Source organism: Lynx canadensis, chromosome A2 (assembly GCF_007474595.2).
Source record: "Lynx canadensis isolate LIC74 chromosome A2, mLynCan4.pri.v2, whole genome shotgun sequence".
In the NCBI taxonomy this organism is placed as follows: Eukaryota; Metazoa; Chordata; class Mammalia; order Carnivora; family Felidae; genus Lynx; species Lynx canadensis.
In genome coordinates this window covers 53,938,985-53,962,691 of record NC_044304.2, presented here as the reverse complement: position 1 = coordinate 53,962,691, position 23,707 = coordinate 53,938,985, and the positions used below count along the sequence as shown (strand labels likewise).

At 49.1% G+C, this 23,707-nt stretch overlaps 1 protein-coding gene across 1 annotated transcript; it reads left to right on the top strand.

Moving 5' to 3' along the window:
• Window positions 1–351: 351 nt before the first annotated feature.
• Window positions 352–23,412, top strand: EFCAB12 (EF-hand calcium binding domain 12). The gene is made up of 9 exons (XM_030307450.1): window positions 352–515; window positions 5,908–6,356; window positions 9,219–9,401; window positions 11,220–11,376; window positions 13,984–14,177; window positions 15,732–15,945; window positions 20,149–20,308; window positions 21,938–21,994; window positions 22,883–23,412. The coding sequence occupies exons 1-9, from the start codon at window positions 467–469 to the stop codon at window positions 23,139–23,141; spliced, it is 1,722 nt and encodes a 573-aa protein (XP_030163310.1). The 5' UTR covers window positions 352–466; the 3' UTR covers window positions 23,142–23,412.
• The last annotated feature ends 295 nt before the right edge of the window (window positions 23,413–23,707 follow it).

Below are 23,707 nucleotides of genomic sequence, written 5' to 3'. Positions count from 1 at the left end.
GGGTTCCTACAATCCCTCCGGAGGAGGCAGGGCCTGTTCCTTGGATGAAAATGAAATATGTGGAGACCGGCTGAAGATCGTACAATTTTCAGGAAAACCTGTGATTCCTCCAGATTCAGGGGCCACTGGGCCATACTAAGAATCCTGTCTTTCTCCAAGCCAGGAATTCTGCCCCGCTGCGACTGCCTCCCAGGACCCACAAAAGGAACACGACTCTCAGGCAATCGGGAGTGGGAGGGTGCTCCCCCGTACCCGCCTCCGTCCCACAGACGGCAGGAGCGTGGCAATGCTCAGCCAATCAGCGCAGGGCGTCTGTAGTCCTGGCAACAGTTGCTTCTACGCTCTGGGGCGCATTGAGTGTTTCTTGCAAAGTTTGGAATTACTGTTTTTTGGTACCCTGACACGCCAGCAAAAACAAACACAGACACACACACGCTCTTCAACACCCGCTCCCGACGCTGCGACCATGGACGATTCGTACGAAACGTCTGAGGCTCTGTACCTGTCGCTGCTCGGTAAGTTCCCGGGAAGCAGCGCCGCCTCCAGGAAGCCTTCAGCCCCGTGCAGACGCGTGCGAGTGGGGTGAGGGCAAGCACGGGAGGCGAATATCTCATTGTGCCGTACTCTCTCTGGGTGAGGGGTTGCCAGGGAGTCGGGGGCGAGTCGTGCACATTTCTCAGATTTCCATTCCCAGGCTGGAGGAGTGGGCCAAGTTGCCTTGGTCTGAAATCAGGGAAAGGCATCCACGGCCCTCTGTCTCGTCCGCCGCGCCCCATTTCTCCGCCGGATATTAATGTGCTGGGTACTGGAGAAGAAGCATGGAGAAAACCAGCAGTGTTTGGTGATAGCCTGCTGCGGGAAAACCCTTTAACTTCAGAGGTGAAGGATAGGCAGATAAACGCATAATTACAGAAGAAGGGGTGGATGCCAGGTCTGGGGGTGACACCCAGAAGTAAGAGGTCTGCTAAGTGTAGTGGACAGGTAAGAACAATTCTAAGGTTCTGGAAGAGCTCTTTACACTTCGGCTTAAATTAAGGATATAAAGAGTTCTCCATGCCAAAAAGGGGAGGAAAGGCATTCCAGGCCAATGGAAGCACATGCAGAGAAGCTCAGAGATACGGTATCTTCAGGAAACTGCTAGGAGTTTGAGCATTGCCAGGGATGAGAGGTGAGAGAGGTCAGAAGGGACAAGATCATGAAAGATCTTGGGAGGTAGGAGATGGAGAAGCTACTGGAAATGGCAGTATTGGGATTGGGATTATCAGCAAATGCAGAATGAATTGGCAGACTTGAAGGCTGAAGCCAGAATCATGAGCTCTTGGGCTGCCTGAAATGTCCAGACCAAAGGTACTGAGAAGTGAGGGAGAGTGGCCAGGCTAGAGGGGACTAGGGGGATTTGAGGGCTGACTGAACAGGGAACAAGAAAAGGACAATCAAAGATGATGCTCAGGTTGGTAACTAGGGTGACCTAGAGATGGAGGTGCCTTTCACAGGGATTGGGAACCTACCAGGAGGAACAGGTTGAGTGAGAACAGGACATGGAGGCCAGTGCAGTCTTAGTTGGTTGAGACTGAGATCCTTGTAGGCCATCCAAGTGGAAATACTTTAGAAGCAACTGTATGTAGAAAGTTGGAGCTAATTTCAAGTCATAAATATTGGTATGGGTGTCCTCAGCATATAGAAGACCACAGAAACATGAGAGTAGAGGAGATTGTTTGGAAAAAAGAGGAGGAGAAGAAGAAGAAGAAAAGGGAGAAGGAAGGAGAAGGAGAAAGCCCAGGTATGAACCTAGAAGGCACCAATTTTAAGGGATGGGGGGAAAAGAGGGCCCAAGTAGCAAGTGGCCAGAGAGGTAGGATGGAATTGAGGGAGAGATTTGAATCAGAGCCAAAATAAACAGTATTTCAAGAGAGTTGAATTGTCTCCAGATACTTGGCGAGCTGTCCCAGGAAAGAGGGAAGGAATGCGTTTTCTGGAGCATCGGTGGGGAAGACTAGGACTAAAGGGTAGAACTTCCAGGGAAACAAAATCTGGGTTAATATAAGGAAGTCTTTTCTAAAAATCAGAATCAGGCATCCACAATGTGAGGAAAGAACACCCTGTCAACCAGAGGCATATCCAAGCAGAGGCAAAATCTGCCAGGGGCATTTCAGGAAGAGATCCCTGACCTGGGAAGGCAATGGAGCTAGTTGGCCTCTGGAAGCTGTCCTCACAATCCCTTGGGAACATTTTTACACAGTCTCTACCCACCTCACTTCTCTATAAATGGACACAGAACCCCAAAGATCACTACAGTGGAAGCTCCGCGGTATAGTGGGCATGCGACCTTCAATAGGGGAGTCAGGGTGACTTTGAGGGGAGTGACACTTGGGCTGAGAACCATATGGTGAAAAGGACTCAGCCAACAGCAATCTTGGGGAATCCCATGCCCTTCATAGGGCATGGCAAATTCCAAAACCAAGTCAGGACAGACCTAGGAGGGTTGGACAAAGAGAAAGCAGGCTCATGCAGCTGGAGTGAAGTGAGCAGAGGGAGGGGGCAGGGAGAGATCAGGGAGGAGCGGGGAGCAGGGTGCCAGTGAGGGCAGTGGTGGGGGCCATTGTAGGAGGGGCTTGTTTATTCTAAGGGCACTGAGAAGCCATTGCAATGAAGCCATTGAAGGGCTTGGCGGCGAGTGACCCTTCTAGCTAAGGGAAGATCATGGATTTGGGGTCTCGGGTGGGCGGAAGTGACAGTGGCAAGGCCAGGGAGGAGCATGTTTTGAGTGTGTTCCCAGGTCAACACGGTAAAGTTTAAACCCCTTAACCTGGCATTCAAGATGACTCCAGCTTTATTTCCCATTAGCCTCCTCCTTCATGCACAATGTACTTTCAACTTGTGGAACTATTTAGTAACCCCCAAATCCTCAAACTCCACCCCTGACCTTTCCCCACGCTGACCCCTCCACTCTGACTCATTCTTGAAGGCACACGTCAATGCCTCTTCCTTCATGATGACCACCCGACTCTCTCCATCAGCACTTCTCCCCCGACTGAGGGCATACACTCTGGTTGCCCCACCTTGTTCCATGCCAGGGCTCTGTGGTTGGGTTTCCAGCCTCGTTTGGATCTACTGGATGATTCTCAGTAAATGCTGGTTGGATAAATGGCTACATTCTCAGTTGTACCCAGCGTCTTGTTCTCAAAGAAATGACACATGGCTTGTTGAGAAGTGCTCACTTCCGTCCACTTTGATGTATTATTTCCTGGCACATTATTTTCTGACCATGAAGGAAAAACACAGGCATTGTAAGGAGGCTTAACAAATGGACTGAATGGTCACTTTGTGCCAGGCTGGGCACCAGGGATACATGGGAACTAAGACACAGTCCTTGCCATTGGAAAACTCACAGGCTATTGGGAAAGAAAGACCCAGAAAGCATCTTCATCCAGAAAAAACATGGTAAATGCTATGATGGGGTTGAGCATGGGGGCTATGGGAAACCAGAGGGGATATGAGGGAGGGGGTGGGAGGGCTTCAGGGGATGGTGATGCCTGACCTAAGTCTCCAAGAGCATTCCAGAGAGAGGAAACAGCACGGGGGCAGGATGAGGTGACCAAGGAACCATAGTCAGCTCAGTTTGGGTACAAATACAGGGTAAGGTCAGAAAGAATAAGAGAAGGAGCCCATTAGGCTGGCAGAGGTGGGTGTGTCAGGTGAGGCCAGGTTAAGGAGACTGAATTTTATTTCAGGGGCAACAAAAGGGTTTTAAAGCAGAGGGGGTGTGGGTTTTAGAAGGGGAATGATGGTGACAATACTTTTAATAATAATGCTATATCCCTTCTGAATTTTAGAACACTCACATATCTGTTATTCATTTGATCTTCATAACAGCTTCAGGAGGTACTTAGACCAGAGTTTATCATTTTAGAAATAAAAGAACTGAGACTCAGTGGGATTAGGTGGCAGCCTGTGGTCTTATCAATTAATGGCTAAGAACCAAGCTCTGGGGCCAGGCAAACCAGAATTTGTATCCCAGCTCTGCTACTAAACCACCGTGCAACCTTGGGCCTCTCTGGGCCTTAGTGCCCTTCTCTGTAAAGTGGTATAATCATAGAGCTGATCTCTATGATGTCAAATAGTCTGTCCACTTGACATCCACTCATTCGCCAAATAATTACTGAGCTCCCACTGTATGTTGGCACGTGGAGGTGCTGGGGCTCCAGCAGGCAACCAGAGAGAGGAGGTCCAGGTCCATAGTCTATTGAAAAAATAAACACCAACCAAGTAATTATACCAGAGATTTCAAACACAAATGTCTGCCTAAAGCAGGCACTTAATAAATGAACTGAGCTGCATGTAAGACAATGCAGAATGGGGGCACATGGGTGGCTCAGCTGATTGAGTGTCCAACTTCAGCTCAGGTCATGGTCTCCTGGTTTGTGAGTTCAAGCCCCTCTTTGGGCTCTGTGCTGACAGCTCAGAGCTTGGAGCCTGCTTCAGATTCTCTGTCTCCCTCTCCCTCTCTGCCCCTCCTTGCTCTCTTTCTCTCTCTCAAAAATAAAAATTAAAAAAAAAAAGACCATAGAGAATAATTTGGGACTACAGCAAGCTGGAGAGGGCATGCCCTAGCCTAAAGTAACTCAAGGTGGAAAATTTTGACCAATGCGTCAAATGAAACCGGATCCCAAGCCTCATTCACCACGAGGGTCACCATTTGCAGCCCCCAACTTAAAACCCTGTGATAAGTTTTAAGGGGATGGCGGGGGGAGGGAGCATTCCGGCAGATAGAACAACACATGCAAAACCTTTAGGCGGGATGTGCTTGGACCATTCAGGGATCATTCAGGGTCAAGGCGTGTGGGACCTGTAAAGAAGGATAGGCAAGGGATGAGGTAGGAAAGGTTGGCAGAGGAGGGATGTTATGTTGAGGGCCGTGGAAAGTGATAGAGGGTTTCAAAATAGGCGAGGAGCAAGTTCATTAAAAAATAACAGTGCAGGGGCGCCTGGGTGGCTCAGTCGGTTAAGCGTCTGACTTCAGCTCAGGTCACGATCTCGTGGTCCGTGAGTTCCAGCCCCACGTCGGGCTCTGGGCTGATGGCTCAGAGCCTGGAGCCTGCTTCGGATTCTGTGTCCCCCTCTCTCTCTGCCCCTCCCCCGTTCATGCTCTGTCTCTCTCTGTCTCAAAAATAAATAAACATTAAAAAAAATTTTTTTTTTAAAAATAACATGAACAAAGCAGCTCTAAGATGGGCTGATTCTAACCATCTCCACCACTCAGTAAAGTAGGTACCATCTTTACCCCCGTTTTACACATGAAAGACTGAGACGGAGAGCCTAAGTGACTTACCCAAGTACATGCAGCCACTAAGCAGCAGAGCCAGGACACGGCTGAAGCATTCCGGCTTCAAAGCCTCTGCTCGGATGATGAGACCAGATCAGGATGCCATTTTTTTAAAAGATCATTCTGGGGGCACTTGAGTGGCTCAGTCGGTCAAGTGTCGGGCACTTAATTTGAGCTCGGTTCTGCGTCAGGCTCTGTGCTGACAGTGCGGAACCTGCTTGGGTCTCTCTCTCTGCCCCTCCCCCCACTCCCCCTCTCTCTTTCAAAATAAATAAATAAACTTTAAATATATATATATATATATATATATATATATAAATTCTGAGCATTGGGGTGAGGGTGGGGTGGAGTGGAGGAAGAGTAAAATCTGAGAAGGTTAAACAAGAGAAAACATACAAAGACCTGAGCATAATGCCTGCCATCAGGAATGCGCAATCATATTAGGTGTGATTATCTTCATCATTATAGCAAAGCACTGATAACACCAGGCCTGGGAACCCAGCCTGGTCTGTAGCATTTTTCCTTCCTGACTCCGTTAGTCCTCTTCCTGAAAGAAGCTCACCTCTTAGCCCTCTTTCCCCAAGGGCTCTGCCAGTCTGAGACCTCAAGTGATGACAAAAATGCCAGCAAGGGCCCCACCTTCGATCCTGAACTGGTCATCGCCCACTGCTTCAAGCAGTTCAAGCAGGAGGACTTCCACCTGCCTCAGAGCCGCCGGCGGATCATCATCTTGCCTCAAAAAGAGGATCCGATGCCCATCAATCTCATGGCCCAACCCCAGACTCCCCCACAGCCGATCTCCAGCTTCCAAGCCCTGGGAGCTGGGGACATCCAAGGCCAGCCAGACGACGTGAGGACCTGGCTGAGCCGGAGGCTGAAGCTTCGCCAGAACCTGGAGTCATTTGGCAGCGTAGAGAGGTGGCTTCAGAACAAGCCAAGCCTCACACCTTCAGAGGCCAAGGTCTTGCACATGATCCAGAAGGAGCAGGAGGACCAGTTGTTAGACCACCTGACTACTATCAGAGCCACCAAGGTGAGTAGCCCCATTTGCTTATGAAGACGCTGAAGGTGTTAGGGGCATGCTGTCCTTTCATTCCCTCAGATTAGTCAGGATAGGGGTCATTCACCCCATTTCCAAAGGGAGCAAAGAGAAGCCCCCAAAGGGAGGTGTATGGGGTATTTATTGCTGCATAACGAATGCCCCCAAACATTAAAGCAACAAATGTTGATTACCCCCACTGTTTCTGAGAGTCAGGCGTCTGGGAAGAGATTAGCTGGTGGCCCTCATCTCAAATTGTTGGCTTGCGCCATAGACAACTCAAGGCTTGACTGAGGCAGGAAGATCCACTTCCCAGCTAGCTTGCTCACGTGGCTGCTGGCAGGGGGCCTCAGTTCCTGGCCACAGGGACCTCTCCATAGGGTTGCTTGAGCATCCTTACCACATAGCAGCCAGCATCTCCCAGAGCGAATGGTCCAAGAGACAGAGCAAAGAGGAGGCTGCAATGCCTTTTATGACCTCATCTCAGGCAACCTGAGTTTCACATTATCACTTTCACCATATTCTATTTGTCAGAAGCAAGTCACTAAGTACTGTCCACACTCGAGGGGAGGGGAATCAGGCTCTGTCCCAGAAGGGAGGAGTTAAAGAATTTGTGACTATATCTTAAAACCACCCTAGGAGGGATAACTCCTGGAATGCCATCTATGGGGCATTTTAAAAATATGCATTCCTCATTCATTTGTTCACTGACACGTGTTTGTTGAGGGCCTATATGTGCCAAGCAGGTGCTCGTGGTGGTACCGTGAGGGTCACAGTTGTGAGGCTGGAAGAAAAAGGAGGACTCCCTTTTATAAATACAGAAATAGAAGCTCAACGAGGCCGATAAATTGTCCAGCCCCAGAGAGGTAGTCGGTGGCAGTCAGTACCAAAGCCCTTGTCCCCCAGTGCTTACCTCTCTGTGACATTTTCTGGTAATGGAAACACTTGAAATTTCTCCCAGTTCAGGTGAAATTGGGATAAGAGGTCAGATAACGTGGGTTTAAACCAGCTCTGATATTTCCTAGCTGTATGATCCGGTCCTCAGTTTCCCAATCTATTCAATGGGGATAACCATTGTACTGACTTCCTAGGGTTGCTGTGACTTCTAAATGGAGTAGGTGCCTAGGACAGTGACAGCCATATAGTGAGCACTGAATATTACGTTTACCATCACAAAATTTTTTTTTAATATTTACTTATTTCTGAGAGAGAGAGAGAGAGAGAGAGAGAGAGAGTCCCGAGGCACAGAGAGAGGGAGACATAGAATCCGAAGCAGGCTCCAGGCTCTGAGCTGTCAGCACAGAGCTCAACGCGGGGCTCGAACTCACGGACCGTGAGATCATGACCTGAGCTGAAGTCGGATGTTTAACCGACTGAAACACCCAGGCACTCCTATGTTTGCCATTTTTACTACTACTTTAGTCTCACTGGTGCCAGACTCAGTCCTTGGTGTAATCAGAGTCCAAACCGAAATTTCCTAGGCCTATCACACCCTTTCCAGACAGCAGTACAGTGTCTATGAATAAATACTGAGCCGGGGGGGGGGGGCACCTGGGTGGCTTAGTTGGTTAAGCATCCAACTTTGGCTCAGGTCATGATCTCATGGTCCGTGGGTGCAAGCCCTGCGTCAGGCTCTGTGCTGGCAGATTGGAGCCTGGAGCCTGCTTCACATTCTCTGTCTCCCTCTCTCTCTGCTCCTCCTCCACTCGTGCTCTGTCTCTCTCTGTCTCTCAAAAATAAATTTAAAAAACATTAAAAAAAAAAAAAACCAAAACACTGGGCCTGGATTAGAAACCTAGCTCTATTGCTTATAGGCTGTGTGACCCTGGGCAAGTCATTTCACTTTTCTCAGCCTGTTTCCTCGTTTGTAAAAAAGAAAGTAGTATCTAATACCTATTTTACAGCATCATTTATTCATTCATCAAACCATTACTGCCTATCTGCCTAGGGCTGGGGGGCTTGTCCAGTAGATGAATAGGAGGTAGAGGTATGCAGCTTCAAAAGACATTGTCTTGCTTTCAAAATCTTCACATGTTAATGGGGGAGGCAGACACATCAGATTGGTGACTACAGTTGGCCATTAATAGAGCTGGATCCTAAACACAGAGGAGCTACAAAGTAGGGAACAGAAAGGCCCTTTGTAAACTGTCAGGTGCTGCACCAAGGTAAGGGAGTATTATCCTGAAATATTCCCGATGACCTGGAAGTAAAGGAAGAGTAGGAGTCGGACAGGTAGAGAGAGAAGGAAAAGTTTTGGGCAGGAGGCCGAGCAGGAGCAAAGGCTGGGAGATGGGTCGATTAGAGAGCCCCATCTGGTTCCAGGCAGGGGCATATGTTTTGGTGCACTGATCGCCTGGTGTGATTTTAATCCTGACGTGTTTGACAGGAGAGATGTGGGTAAGAATGAAATGTTAGTTCTCATCATGTCCAGCCCGGTTGTTTCTGATGGAAAAATGGAGGCCCAGAGATGCAAAGTATCCCTGGCAAAACGCCTTTGCCCTGAATCTAATGCTCCTTAAAGAAAAAAAAAAAATTATTTTTGAGAGAGAGAGCATGCAACCCCCCAGAGAACAAGGGGGACAGAGGACCTGTCTGACAGCGGAGATGCTTGATCCGGGGCTTGACCTCATGAACCGGAGATCACAACCTGAGCCGAAGTCGGATGCTCAACAACCTGAGCCACCCCGGCACCCCTGAATCCAATGCTCCTTGCACTCCATCTTGCTGTCTGTTGAGAGCTGCTCAGCCCCCCGCCCCCCTCTCTGGGAATCATGTTCTGTCTAACTCTGGGAATCACATTCTAGTGGCCTGTCTCCCCTGAATTCTCTCCTCTGCTCCCTCTCTTACCTCTTACAGAAGAGCCCCCGGCCCTCCCGCCGACTGGTGCCCCAGCTCCGGTTGCCCAAGCCCTCTGCCTTATCAGCCTTGTACTCCTACCTGCACAGCCGCAAGATCAAGATCCTGGAGATATTTAGCAAAGTGGACGGGGGCGAGCACCAGAAGATCTCTAGGGAGGAGTTCATTGTGGCTCTGAAGGCGGTAAGTGCCTCCCATGCTCCCTCCAGGCTGGCCTGAGTGAGGAAGACGTGCATGCATCCTGTCCCCACTGCTGCCTCCACCCAGGTCCTGGACCAACTGAAAAGTAGATCAAACCATCAGCCTTGTTACTTGTTAAGCCAGATTGGAAAATGTGACATAACTTGTGGCCACATCAGACCCCTAAAACCACTCCTGCATGAGTCTGATCTTGAAAACCCCTACCTGAGTGGAAAGTCTGCAGAGCCGACCCCATAACCAGTCAGTACCTGGGGAATCACTGTCTTGCCCATCAGACTCCAGAACTGGGCACAGAGATTGCTGGGCCTTCTGTCTTGCCTCTAGAACCCTCCTGACCTTCTCCAACTGTCATTGGCAGATAATCCCATAGAGATCTTGTTAAAATGCAGCTTCTACTCAGTACCTCTGTGCAGGGCCCAAGTTGATGCATTGTAACAAGCTCCCAGTGATGTCTATGGTACTGGTCCACAGGCCACACTTTCACTGACTATCCAAAAATTTTTAATTAATTATAAATAAATAAAATTTAAAAATCCATTTCCTCGGTCACACCAGCTACATTTCGAGTGCTTAGTGTTCACATGTGGTGAGCAGTTCCTCTATCAGCCTGCACAGATATAGAACATTTCCATCATTGCAGAAAGTTCTGTTGATCTACCAGAGGTCAGCTAACTATGGCCCAGAAGTCAGATCCAGCCTGCCTCTGTTTTTGTGAATAAACTTTTATCGGAACACAGCTACACTCATTTATATGTATTGTCATGGCTGCTTTCATGCTATGATGGCAGATTTCAGCAGTTATGACAGAGATCATATTGTTCATGGATCCTAAAATATTTACTATCTGACCCTTTATAGGAAAAGTTTGCTGACCTCTGGTCTGGATAAATTAAGCCTTAATATGCTTTGAATACAAGATACCTCTTGGAAATACTTCAGGAAGCTGCCTGCTAGGTCTTTATGATTTTAAATCATCACCAGTTTTCACACTGTTGTTTCACGACATGTAGTTACCTAAACAACGTTTCAAAACATTAAATATATATATTATGTATACAGGGTGTGTATATATATACATATATATGTACATGTATACGTATATACATATATGTATATACATATATGTATATACATATATATATTGGGTTTTTAATCATCATAACCAAAAAGAGAAAACATGAAGTCCTCTAGAACCAGGAGAGTTCTGACCCTCTTTAAGGAAAGCCCAGTGAACACTGACTACAGTCTAAAGAAGCTGAGGAAGAAAATTATATTTCCTTAAACACTTTCCTTCTTGAATATTCAGTATTGCTGGCAAGCATTATACTCCTATAAAGTTGCTTACCATCCCTGAAAGAGTAATGTGTATTGTACTTCTGATCTTATTTTTCTTCAGTTAAGGAAAGCTGATGTGTTTCTCGTGGGCAAGGATGGTAGGCATGAAATCCTTTTTCCAATCCAGTGTGGGAAAGTTATCGTTGAGATTGGTATGGAGTGGGGTGGCAGCCCAGAAGGAAGGAGTAGCAGACTCTGCAAAGATAGTGGCATATCTAGACTAGGTTTTGAAAGAGGGATAGTTCTTCAGATAGAAGGAGGAAGCACCTGAGTAAAGGCAGAGGGTGAGAAAGTGCAGGGTGTGTTCAGGGCCTCAGAAGAGGCTCTGAGCTCCTGCCGAGGTGGGAGTGGCTGTGGATGAAACTAGATAGGGGAAGTAGGGCCAGGCTGGTAAAGCTTTGACCATACAGGTAGGATGTTTGGATTGGAGCCTGCCCACCTTGGTGGCTTCTCTTCTCTCCTTAGGTTGGAGTCCCTCTGAAAAACCAGGAGGTGGAAGATGTTGTGATCTATCTCAGCTCTCTGGGAAAGGACAACAGCATCACCACAGATATCCTAGTCAATACCTACAAGCAGTGGTGTCTGGCTCATCAGAAAAGCACCCTGGCAACTGCAAGGGAGCGTATGTATCCAGTCCCACCCCCATGCCTCTGCTTCCCCATCCTGGGAGCAAGCATGGTGGAGGCAGCCTTGGTTTACTTCCTGAGTGTGTTCTCCAGCTTTGGGTTACCATGGGTGGGCCAAGACTCTGGAATCCCCAAGCCCAGTGATCAACTAAGGAGCAAGGTATTCTCTTGAATGCCTAGCTACCATGTCCATCAAAGATGAATGAGACGCAGCCCTTGTCCTTAAAGGAGGATTCTCAAAAGGTGGTTTCAGCCCACCAAGGCTTTCCCAATAGACTGAGATCTTGTATGTGGGTCTAAAGCCTTCTTGCTACTAATCTATATTTTATTGACAAAAAGTTAACTAAAAGTCGGAAACCAGAATTAGCACATGTTTAGAGTTTACTGGAAAGCCTACTTTGATATTCTATGATCAGGGATATTAGCAGGGCTGCTATGAACAGTTGTATGAGCTGTGCAACAGCTCAAGTTCCATTTGCCAAGCCATGTGCTTGTGGAACCACATCTGTCCAGACATAGCATGGAGGCAAATTAGAAATGGACTAGCCATAGTGCTGGCTATGAATTTACAACACAAGGGCACATCATGGTTTTTTGTAGCTTAGTGGCATTGTGGTGTAAAAAAAAAAAAAATTAAAATTGAACAACTCCAGATAAAATTAAAGCCCTCCTTTAAACCTCCATCCACCATTCCAGAGCCCTCCCCAAATGTAACCAAATATAATAACAATATAGCATATCCCCAAATATAACCCCACAGTGCAGCATGTAAATTTCCAACCTCTAGTCTCATCAAGCCACTGAGCAGAGGCCCCGTCACCTGCAGGCAGTGTCTCTGCCTCTCTCAGAGTCCCAGGGAAACTGAGCACCACCGCCCACCCTGGTCACCTCCTGCACACATCACTACCCACAGTCATAATCTCTGGCAACTTTTATGTCCAGCTTGTGTTCAGAGCTGCCTCAAGTTGGGCCTGCTCTCCCATCCATGACCTTTTTGCTTTTTCATTATCAATTACCAAAGCTCACCATTATCCACGTAGTTGGCCGTGAGCTGTTTAGTGAACGACCACAGTGTGCCGTGATGCATATTTGAGTCAAAGGTATTTGGGGCCTATTATTTCCCAATAAATAGACTTGAAGCCAGGAGCAAGTATTTGCTTGCCTGGTGCCATCTCAGTGTCATCACCCTTTTCTCTGGAGAACATTCCAGGGTAAATGGACTTGGATATCTTTTGCTTTGCCTAAAGGGGCAGCAGCATCAAGAGTCAACGAGACTCTTGGGTGGCAGGCTCACGAGAGAAGGCAGTGGCACTCGGGCTGGGTAGCCTTACCCACAGCAGGTAGCTCAGTTTATCCTTCAAGTCCCTGGAGGTCAAAGCTACAATTCACGCTCTACAGGAGGACGCTATAAAGCTCAGAGAGGCTAAGCCACCAGTCTGCAGTCTCAAAACTAGAAGGTGACTGAGCCATGACTTCATTTCAGCCCAGAACAGGGCAGGCCTGAACCAGGGCAGGGGCAATGGGATGCTTTCATTCACTCGGTTCTTTGTTGAACATCTCCTACGTGCCAGGCATACTTCCAGAAACTGGGAACTGGGAACATAGGAGTGAAGAAGCCAAGGCCTCTGCCTTCAATGAGCTTCCAGGTAAAGGGTTAAGCAAGATGATGTCTAGTAGGGATTAATGCCTTGAAGACAATAGGACAGAGTGAGGGGGTGGTGGTCACAGAAGGCCTCTCTGCAAAGCAGCCATGGGAGCTGACACCCGAGTGACAGATGAGGAGCCCATTCTGGCGAAGGGCACCCTAGACAGAGGGATCTGCAGAGGCAAAGGCCCCGACTTGGGCAAGTTTTCAGGGGACAGGAAGAAGTTAGGGTGAGGGGCGCTTGGGTGGCTCAGTCATTTAAGCCTCAGACTTCGGCTCAGGTGTGAGTTGGTTGGTGAGTTGGAACCCCCGCATCGGATGAGCTTGGGTTCCCCACTCTCATTCTCTCTTTCTCTCTGTACCTGTGGGTTTCTCTCTATCTGCTCCTTGCTCACTCTCTCTCTGTCAAAAATTAGTAGGTAAATAAGTAAGTAAGTAAGTAAGTAAATAAATAAGAAATACACCTGTAGTCAAAAAAAAGTTAAAAAAGGAAGAAAAAAGGGTGGCTCTGGGGAGGCGGGGAGGGGTGAGCAGGAGGAGATGGATCACGTGGAGGCTGAGCTGAGACGAGAGTCTGCAGAGCCTTGCAGACCAGGAGGAGGATTCTGGGCTTTCATGTAAGTGCTGAGGGAAGCCAGTAGAGAGTGTTAGGCAGGGGAATGAAGTGATTATATTTTTCAAAGGTCCTATTTAGTGTTTGGTGGAGACAGGATGCTAGAGTATGAGAATGCCAACCGCAAGGTTGGGGCAGTGGTGCAGGTGAGGCACGAGGTGGCCTTGCACTGGGCAGGCCATAGTGTAGACGGAGAGAAGGGATACCTTCAAGGTCCGTCTCAGGTGGCCTGATGAGCCATGTGGGAAGTGAGCAGAGGGATGGCCGGCACCTGCTTGATCACATGAGTTAACCGCTTGATGGATTCCTTAGCTGAGCCCCCTCTCAGGCTCTCCTTCCTTTCAGATTATAGACCTGCCAAGATCAGAGTTTCCCCATCGAGTCTGTCCAAGAAGCAGGTGAATTTAGCCCCACAACCGTGCAAGATGGACCTGCTGACCGTGCCCGTGGTTGACACCCAGATGGAGGCGCGGCCCCTGACTCTGGAGGAGATGGAGGACATTGGCAAGCGGTACCGCGAGAGGAGGCGGAAGCACAAGGTACCCCGGTCAATGGGAAGGGCGTGGCGCTTGGCTTCTAGGCAGGCTCAGGTTCAAGTCCGCTGCACCTTCTAGCTGGGGAACTCCTGGGAGCAGGCCCTCTTTTACCCCTATGTTCCCTCATCTCATAATAAAAACAACACCTACCTCACAAGGTTTCTCTGAAGATGTAATGAGATCATGTTTCCAAAAGTATATGGAGCTCCTCTCTTCCCATCCTTTGACTGTGACCTTGCATCCTGAGACCAGGGCTGAGGGCTGTGTCTTCATTGTGGCTGGAATCCAAATGCCTGGTACAGGGCCTGTCACTGAGCGGCCACTCCAGACATACATGACCAGTGAAGGCAGGACTGATTGTGGGAATTAATTCACCCAAAAATATTTATCAAGAGACCACAAAGTGCCAGACGCTATTTTAGGTGTTATAGAGAACAAAACAGCCCCTGCCTTCAGGAAGGCAGATAATATTAATATTATACTATATATACATACATTAAAAATTTTTTTAATGTTTATTTTTGAGAGAGAGAGAGAGAGAGAGAGAGAGAGACAGAGTACAAGCAGGGGAGGAGCAGAGAGAGAGGGAGATGCAGAATCTGAAGCAGGCTCCAGGCTCTGAGCTGTCAGCACAGAGCCTGATGTGGGGCTTGAATCCATGGGTCATGAGATCATGACCTGAGCCAAAGTCAGACACTTAACTGACTGAGCCACCCAGGCACCCCTAAATACATATTATTATTATTATTATTATTATTATTATTATTATATAATATACTAGGCATTGTAACTGCTATACCAACTAAGATCTGATTCAGCTGCATGATAAGAAAACCCAAAATATTTGAGCAGAGGTCAGCAAACTTTCCCTATAAAGAGCCAGATAACAAATGTGTTAGGCTTTTGGGGCTTTATCGTTTCTGTGGCAACTACTCGGTTCTGCCTTTGCAGCAAAGAGCAGCCACGGACAACATCTAAGCAAATGAGTGCCTCTGTGTCCCAAAAAAGTTTTCTTTATAAACACAGGTGCCGGGCCACATGTGGCCTGTGAGCTGTACTTTGCTGATTCTGGTGTTAGAGGCCAAAAAACAGATTTTTGTTTCCTTGTAAATAAATAAATGAGAAGGCCAAAAGTGGCTCCACATTCCCTGGGCCTCTTCCACTTTGCTCTGCCATCCTTGACATGTGCCTTCCACCTCAAAGGCACAGATATCTGCGCCCAATTTAAATTCTTGTGCAGCCAAACACAGATGTGTTGTTTCAGTAGGGCATCTACGTTGTTCCCTACTGTATATGTTATACAGTGATGTATGCACAACCACATACGGGGCTGTGCACACAGAACCGCGTGGCTTAACCACTCAAGTGCCCTTCAGGGGTAACCTTGACCATGTGTGATTTTTCTCCCAAGTCACTGACTTCAGAGCCTGAACTTTGGTCCCACCCTGCATGCTTTGCCATCTCCCCTCCTGGGGGAGAGGTCGATGAGGCTCCATATCTGCCTTCTGGTCGGGAAGAAGGTGGAGGGAAGTGGGTGCCAACCTCTTCTCCTTGCAGCTCAAGATCCCCTCCATCCAGTACACGGAGCGGTGCCGCCTGGTGCGCAGCGGGAATAAGCACTTTGATGAGCACTGCCTCCCATCCACCATCCATGGGGAGATGAAGGAGCTCATCAACAAGTCCCGCAGGGACAACTTTCTGGTCTACCTGCAGTGCTGCAAGCTCTGTGAGTCCTACGGCCTCCCACTGACAGAGGACATCCTCGTGAAAGGTAAGAGCTTTGGCGCCTGGCCCTTGGGAAGTTGCCGAGAGGGCTCAGAACCCAAGTGAACATGGCTCCGCCTGAGGTTTGTCCTTCCCCAGCAGACGTGCATCCAGCCAAGCCTCTGTGGCCTGTGGTGGGGATACTGAAGGAGCAGAGGCAGCCCAGCCTGTTTTGCTGTTACATTTGATTCTACATTCTAGAGTCCTGGAGGTTCACAGGCTCCACAGGTCTAGGGGTCTGGGTTCCCCAACTGAGCCTGCTGAGCATTCTAAAGCAGGAAGCTCCAAGGACAGGAGTTCTGGGTGAGGGAGCCCTGAAGTTGAGCAGAAAGGAACAGTCCCAATTTCAAAGAGGGACATGTGATAGGGGCGATACCTGCTCTGCTGTAGCGGGCTTTTCTGCAACCACTTCCCCAGGCCAGCCCTGTTTCTTGGTTCTTCCACAACACAGAGGTAGGAATGCACCAGGGGACAAGTTCTTCTGACGCCTTGGCTCTCTGCTCAGACCACAGGACTCAGCCCTGAGATTTCCACACTGGTCTCACCCTTTGTTTGAGGGAGAATTGTGTTTTCATATATCCAAGCAGATCTGAACCCTCCCCATCTCTGGATAGAGTGTGTATTTCTGAGAGATGGGGACAGGAGAGGGCCCCATAACCCCAACGACCACACAGCAATGCTGGTGTCCTAAATTCGTGAATTTATAACTTTAATGGGCAAGTTCCTCTTTGTGCTTTCAAAACACAAAAGGACAGAGGCTTTCCCACAGGAACGTCACAGGAAGGAACCATGGCCAAACTGGGAAATGTGGCTTTCAAAGGAAGGGGCACACAGACAATGGGGTGACTTATCTAAGAACAAGTTCACCGTCACAACTGACTATTTCCGTCTTTTTTCCAAGACAAGGGGAAAGAAGGGCAGAACGTATAGGGCCATGGGTCTTGTATTAATTTGCTTGGGCTGCCACAATAAAATACCACAGACCAGGTGGTTTAAACAACAGAAATTTATCTTCTCACACTTCTGGAGGCTACAAATCCAAGATCAAGGTGCTAGCAGGGCCAGTTTCTCCTCAGGCCTCTCCCCTGGGCTGGCAGATGGACGGCCACCCTCTCGCTGCCTCTCCACATGATTTTCCCTCCGTGCACTCATGCCCCCTTGTGCCTCTCTTGTGTCCAAATTTCCTCTTACAAGGACACCAGCCAGATCAGATTTGAGCCTACCCGCACAGCCTCACTTTAGCTTAATTACCTCTTGAAAGGCCCTCTCTCCAAATACAAATTCTGAGGTTCTGGGGGTTAGGGCTTCAATATATGATTTGAGGGGTGGGGGACGCAACTCAGCCCATAACAGGTCTGTACAACAGCGTACGGCCAAATGCCTTCAGGAACACAGGCAAACCACCCTAAGTGATCATTGTCTCCTGTGCACGCGGCACCCTCTCATGTACACGGCCACTTGCTGCCCACCTGGTCTGGGAGGGCAGTGACAGGAAATCTCTTGCGGCTCGCAACACTGACTTTTCACCAAATCATCCTTCCTTCCATCTTCCTCAGTGAGCCGCATCTTCCCTGATTGTTTATATTCTCTCATCTCTGCTCGTGCTGGAAATGCAGCTAGCTGTCTTCTGAAATGCAGGCAGGCTTGCCAGCACCCTGGACTGCCCTGTGGGTTAAGTCTTTCCTCTGGATGCACCTCCTCTGTCCCCACCAGGGTGTTGAGCCACTAACTGATTCCCACCACCACTAGCTTTTGCTAGGTGCTGGGTCAGGGAACCTCACCTGCCAGCGGGATTTCACACTCACAGGCACAAAGCAGCATCCGTGGGTGGGCTTCCCTTTACTTCTTGACGGTTCTAGATGGAAAAAACTCGAGTCTGTCTCTGACTGCTCTCCTGGCCACTATCTATTGGCTGTCTCTTTGACAGAGGCCAGCTCAGCTATGAGTAAAGAAACTCAACCATCGGGACTTCTGGGTCTGTGCTCTAGACTAGAGCTTGGTGGGCTCAGAATCCAGGCCTCAAGCTCAAGGGCCATGTTCTAAAACATCAAGGCCTTTCCCCTCTCCCCAGTGCACATAGCTTTATCATTTTTCCTCCCCCTGATTTCACAGATAATACTTGCTCACTTACATTTTTTTTGAAAACATAAAAATAATGATCCCCCCAGCTGGGGGCACCTGGGTGGCTCAGTCCCTTAAGTGTCGCCTTCAGCTCAGGTTATGACCTCATGGTTCTTTTCTCTCTCTCTCTTTTTTTTTTTTTTAAAAAGCATTTTTTAAAAATGTTTATTTATTTTTGAGAGAGAGAAAGAGCACTAGCAGGGGAGGGGCAGAGAGAGACAGGGGGACAGAAGATCTGAAGTGGGCTCTGCTCTGATAGCAGAAAGCCTGATGTGGGACCTGAAATCACAAACCATGAGATCATGACCTGAGCCAAAGTCAGATGCTCAACCGACTGAGCCACTTAGGTGCCCTATGATCTCATGGTTCTTGAGTTCAAGAGTCTGGCTCCATGCTGACAGCTCTGAGCCCGCTTTGGATTCTCTCTCTCTCTCTCTCTCTCTCTGTCTTTGCCCCTCCCCTGCTCACTCACTCTCAAAAATAATTTATTAAAAAAAAAATTCCCCCAGCTTGAGTTGGCACCATTAATATTTTAGGGATTGTCCTTTCATAGATCTCTTTTTCTTTTCCATTTACACAAAATTATTTATGTAAGTTATTTTTAAAGATATATATACATATATCGTTAATGTAGTTTTTAAAAATTCTGTATATTGGCACCTGGGTGGGTCAGTTAAGTGTCCGACTTCAGCTCAGGTCAACATCCCACGGCTCATGAGTTCGAGCCCCATATCCAGCCCGCTTCAGATCCTTCCACTTCTCCCTCTGCCCCTCCCCAGCTTATTCTCTCTCTTTCAAAATAAATAAACAAGCTAAGAAAAAAATCCTGTATATCTTTTAAAAATGTTGATGCAGGGCATGCTGGTGGGTTAAGTGTCTGACTTTGGCTCAGGTCATGACCTCACGGTTTGTGAGTTTGAGCCCTGTGTCGGGCTCTGTGCTGACAGGCTCAGAGCCTGGAGCCTGCTTCGGATTCTGTGTCTCCCTCTCTCTCTCTCTCTCTCTCTCTGCCCCTCCCCCACTCACGCTCTGTCTCAGTCTCTCTCAAAATTAAATAAACATTAAAAAGAATTTTTTTTGAAATGTTGATGCTGCATCTTCCCCTTCCCTCTCCCCTCTTATCTGCACAGTCCCTGCCCTCCCCTCTCCTCCTCCCCCACCCCAGATAACCAGCATTAATAACCTGGACTGTAACCTTCCATTACTTTTTCTAGAACGTGAGCTAGTCATGCGTTATCATCGTAGGACAAGTACTGCTCCGTGGCTGCAGAAAGACAGAGCCCCTGGCCAGTGTTTTTCATGCTCCAACTTCTTAGAGCAGTCTCCTGAGGATATCTATGGGACTAACTCTAAGCAAGGAGAAAACCTCCATCAACTAGGTCTAGTTAACCTGGTGAAGCCTTGGGTGAACCTCCCCTCCTTCTTGTGGCCTCGTGACCAGCACGACCCGTGCAGAGTGGGGTAGGGCGACACACACTCCATCCTAACTGCACCCAGGCTTTGGGGCCAGGGCTGACCTGGTTACAAACCAGCTCCCACAGCTCTAGTCCAGGCACCAGTGCTGTACCAACCCCACTTCCTAACACTGCACTAAGATTATGTGCCCTGTCGCCCCTGGGGGAAGCTGGGGGAAGAGTCTAAGGGACCCTCTGCACTTCGCAACTTGCTGTGAATCTACAATCATTTAGACATAAAAAGCTTAATGAGGCACCTGGGTGACTCAGTCAGTTAAGCATCTGACTCTTGATTTTGGCTCAGGTCATGATCTCGCGCTTTGTAGTTCGAGCCCCACGTCAGGCTGTGCACGGACCATGCTGACTGTGCAGAGACTGCTGGGGATTCTCTCTCTCTGCCCCTACCCCATCTCTCTCTCTCTCTCTCTCTCTCTTTCAAAATAAATAAATAAACTTTTTAAAAAACCAAAAAAAAGCATAAAAAAGTTTAAAGTGTATATCTAAGAAAAAACATTTGCAAACAAAAATGTGGACTTATATATATACATAAAAAAAAAATCCTCCCCTCTGCCCCAAAGGCTGAGGGCAGGGAGGGGTGTTGGACTGAGAGGCCACGTTTCTCTTGCTGCTTACAGCCCTGCTGTACCCAGGGGACAAGATCATTTTCCAGAAGGACCAGGTACGCCCAATCCGGCAGCCAGGAGGCTACTACTCAGATATGAAGATCTTCAGTCCAAATCTGGCTCTGCTCAAGTTCCAGGGCTTCAGCAATGTTGTGGCTAAGAAGACTGACAAGCTGAGTATCAGACCCCCTCTCTCCCCCCTGCCATTTGCATACCAGCATACTTGAGGTGACATGTTGTGCCAATGCCTGTGGCCAAGCGTGCCCAGCATGTCCAACCCAGCTGGTCCCCAGGGACTGGCCAATTTCCAGTGTCTGAGGGCGTTAGCCTCCTTGCCTCGCTCCCAACCACATCCTATGTGATCTCAGCCTCTCTACAAAAGCTTAAAAAGAGGGCCTTCTTAGGGAAATAGGTCCCTTCTCATATCATGGGTTGGCTGGTCAGGGGCCCTACAGAGGACAGAGGTGGCCGTCCCTTCTTTGTCCTGCCTTCTCTGGCAAGAGGTGGGCTTGCATTAGGAGGAGAAAGGAACTCTGCAATGGGGCCTGTCTCTGGCCCTCAGACCAACCTCCTTCTTTGGGAGGAAGTGACCCATGGGCAGGTTGTGAGCCAGCATCTGTGGGTGACTGCATATTGGAGAGCAAGCAGCATCCCTGCATCCCTGAGGAGGGATGGGGCTAATGTGGGCTGGGAGGGGCCAGCTGACCACAAGGGGGGAGGGGACCGGGAACTGCCCACATTCTAGACCACTGCCAGCTGCCCACTGCGGTGGTATGGCCAGAACAGCTGGGATGAGATACAGCAGAGCCAAGTGGAAACCCCACAGGCTGCAGGTTAAACGGACAAGATACTTCACTGTCTGAGCCTCAGCTTTTCATCTGTTAAATGAGCATAACAGCCCCTCCCACACACAATGAGGATCAGATGAGAAATGCACATAAACTTCCTAGCATGGTGTTTGGCAGATAGTCACCCCTTGGAAGCAGTGATAGTTGTTGTTTTACCTGTCCCATCAGGACAATCTCAACTGAAGGCATGGGCCTGGGCCTACAGAGGGGCCTGTCCACAACCCTGGGGAGGCAGAGCTGAGCACGAGTCAGAAGGCTGGTGGCCTGGAGAGCCCTTTCTGATTACTTAGTGACTGCCAGCCCCTGGGTGGCTGACATCCATTTCTGCACCGGGAACCTAGGGAGTGGGTGGGAGCCTGAGAAAGGGACTCTTGTCCCTGTTTAGGTAGGCCACAGCCATAACGGATAGGTCCCTGAGGACCCTAAGGGCAGGTCCCTTAGGGAGGTCCCTAAGGGCAGGGATGGACATTTGTTTTATCTTGCTACTTGGACTGTGCTGTCAAAGATTCTGAGGCCAGATGCAGGCCTGCTGGGAAAGAGTGCCGTCTGTGATTAATGAGTGATGTCTGCCAGGCCGAAGATTTGGAGAGTCAGTTTTCACCACCCTTGTTCCAAAAGCTGGCTTTGGCTCTGGCAGGGAAAGTGACAGTCAGGGGCCCCCAAACAATGCAGATCATTGCGCATCTCTCAGCTACCCTGGGAGGCTCTGCTCTGGGAAATAAAAAACATGAGGCTCTGAAAAGGGAAGTGACCTGCCCAGAGCCACACAGCCAGCCAGGTTGGGAACCCAGGCCTGGCTGACCAAGCCCACCCCAGATAGAAGAAATGCTCCTTTTCGATCTCTGGTTTGGACTCACTAGACAGGCCCACCCCCATGTCCTCTGACCTACTGAGGCCCCATTAACATGGATTCCCCCCATCCTGACAAGATACCTTTCTGTCTTCTCTACTAGGAAGACACCAAAGAAAATCAAGAAGATACACTTTAAGGAGTTTGAGGAGTTCACCAGGTCTGTAGCATCAGCCAACTCTGTAAGCGGGTCAGGGGAGGGAGGACCAGCCTCACGGTGGAGGAGGTGCCTGGGACTCTGCATGTTGCACGGCGCACAGTATCTAGGGCTCAATGCCCGGGAACTGAGAGGCAGTGAAACTACTTAGAGTGCCAGGCAGACACCACTGTGGGTGTGTTCCCATGTTTTAACTCATTTAAATCCTCTCAGGAACCCTATAAAGTTACTCTTAGCATGCCCACTTTGCAGAAGGGGAAACTGAGGTACAGAAAAGTTAATTATCTTGCTCAAAGTCACACATCTATCAAGGGGCGGAGCAGGGATTTGGACCCAGCAACGCTAGCTCCAGAGGCTATACGCTGAACATCACATTAAAATGCCTCGAGAGAACTGACGGTGTACACTTAGGAATTTGGGTTTTGGGGGCGCCTGGGTGGCTCAGCTGGTGAAGCATCCCACTTTGGCTCACGTCACGATCTAACGTTTGTGAGTTTGAGCCCTGCTTCGGGTGAGCTCGAGCCCCGCTCCAGGCTCTGCACTCTCTCTCTCTCCCTCCCTGCCCCCTACTCACTCGCGCGCTCTCTCTCTCTCAAAAATTAATTAATTAAAAAAAAAGAATTTGGGGTTTCAAGGCAGCAAATTGGGAGTCAAGCCCGCATCCTACCACTTGCTCGCTGTGTGGCTTTGGGGGAAATAACGTATCCTCTCTAGGTGTTCACGTCCTCCTTGGTAGGGCAGACAGCATAACAGGACCTACCACATGGAAGCGAAGTGCTTGGCACAGTGCCACACCTCCACTCTGGTCACACAGTTGCTTAGCTGTGCTCAGCAGAAGCCCCAGCCCTGGCGGGTCTGCCACGACAAACTTCCTATCTTCTCATTTTCCAGGAAGCTGCAGGCGAAGAGGTCCAGGGGTTCACTGCGAACTCACCCCAATTTCTTCTGGCCGGGTCACCTCCTGGACAAGCTGCAGCTCTATCTGCCCACTGTGGCCATGGACAGGAGCCTGGCACTCTTCAGTTGTGTCCAACCCCAGCCCCATGCCTACTCAGCCACCTACCACCCCAACCACTGGTGGCCTATTGGGAACATGAACTACATGACCTGTGCCTATTACGATGCCTCCAAGGTCTACTACATCGACTAGAGTGGCCCAGGTGTTGTCCGACCCAGCCATCCTGGGGCTGTGGCCAGTGCAGCTAGCAGCCCAGAGCCACAGACACAGCGGGAAGTGTAAAGAGCCAGATAAAAGAAATCATTTCAGTGCGATGGCCTGGAGCCAGCTCTCTCTTGAGCAAAAATGTCCAGTGTCTCAGAGGGCAGGTGTATCTAGGGAAAGATAAGCAGTTTCTGAGTATTTCCCTGTCTTGACCTCTGCCCTTTTGAAATAAACCAGATTGGAGTTTTTTTTCATGTCACTTGTGATCCAGCTGATGTGATTTCTTGCTCAGGAGCTGGGGCCAGAGGAGTGTTTGAAAAGCTGGGGTTCTGAGCCCAGGGCACTACTGCAGGTATGCTTGCCTGGCACCTGCAGCATCTTGTCCTGGGATCTCAGTGCTCATGGGAAAGCAGCAGGCAGTGCGGGTACCCTGTGCCCTTCTCTGTGGAAACGGTCACAGCCGGTCTCTCATCCCCCAAAGACTGAGCCTTTTTGGTTACTGCTTCCAAATCTCTTGCATCTTTCACCGTTAGAGGCATGCTCTCTGTTTCCTG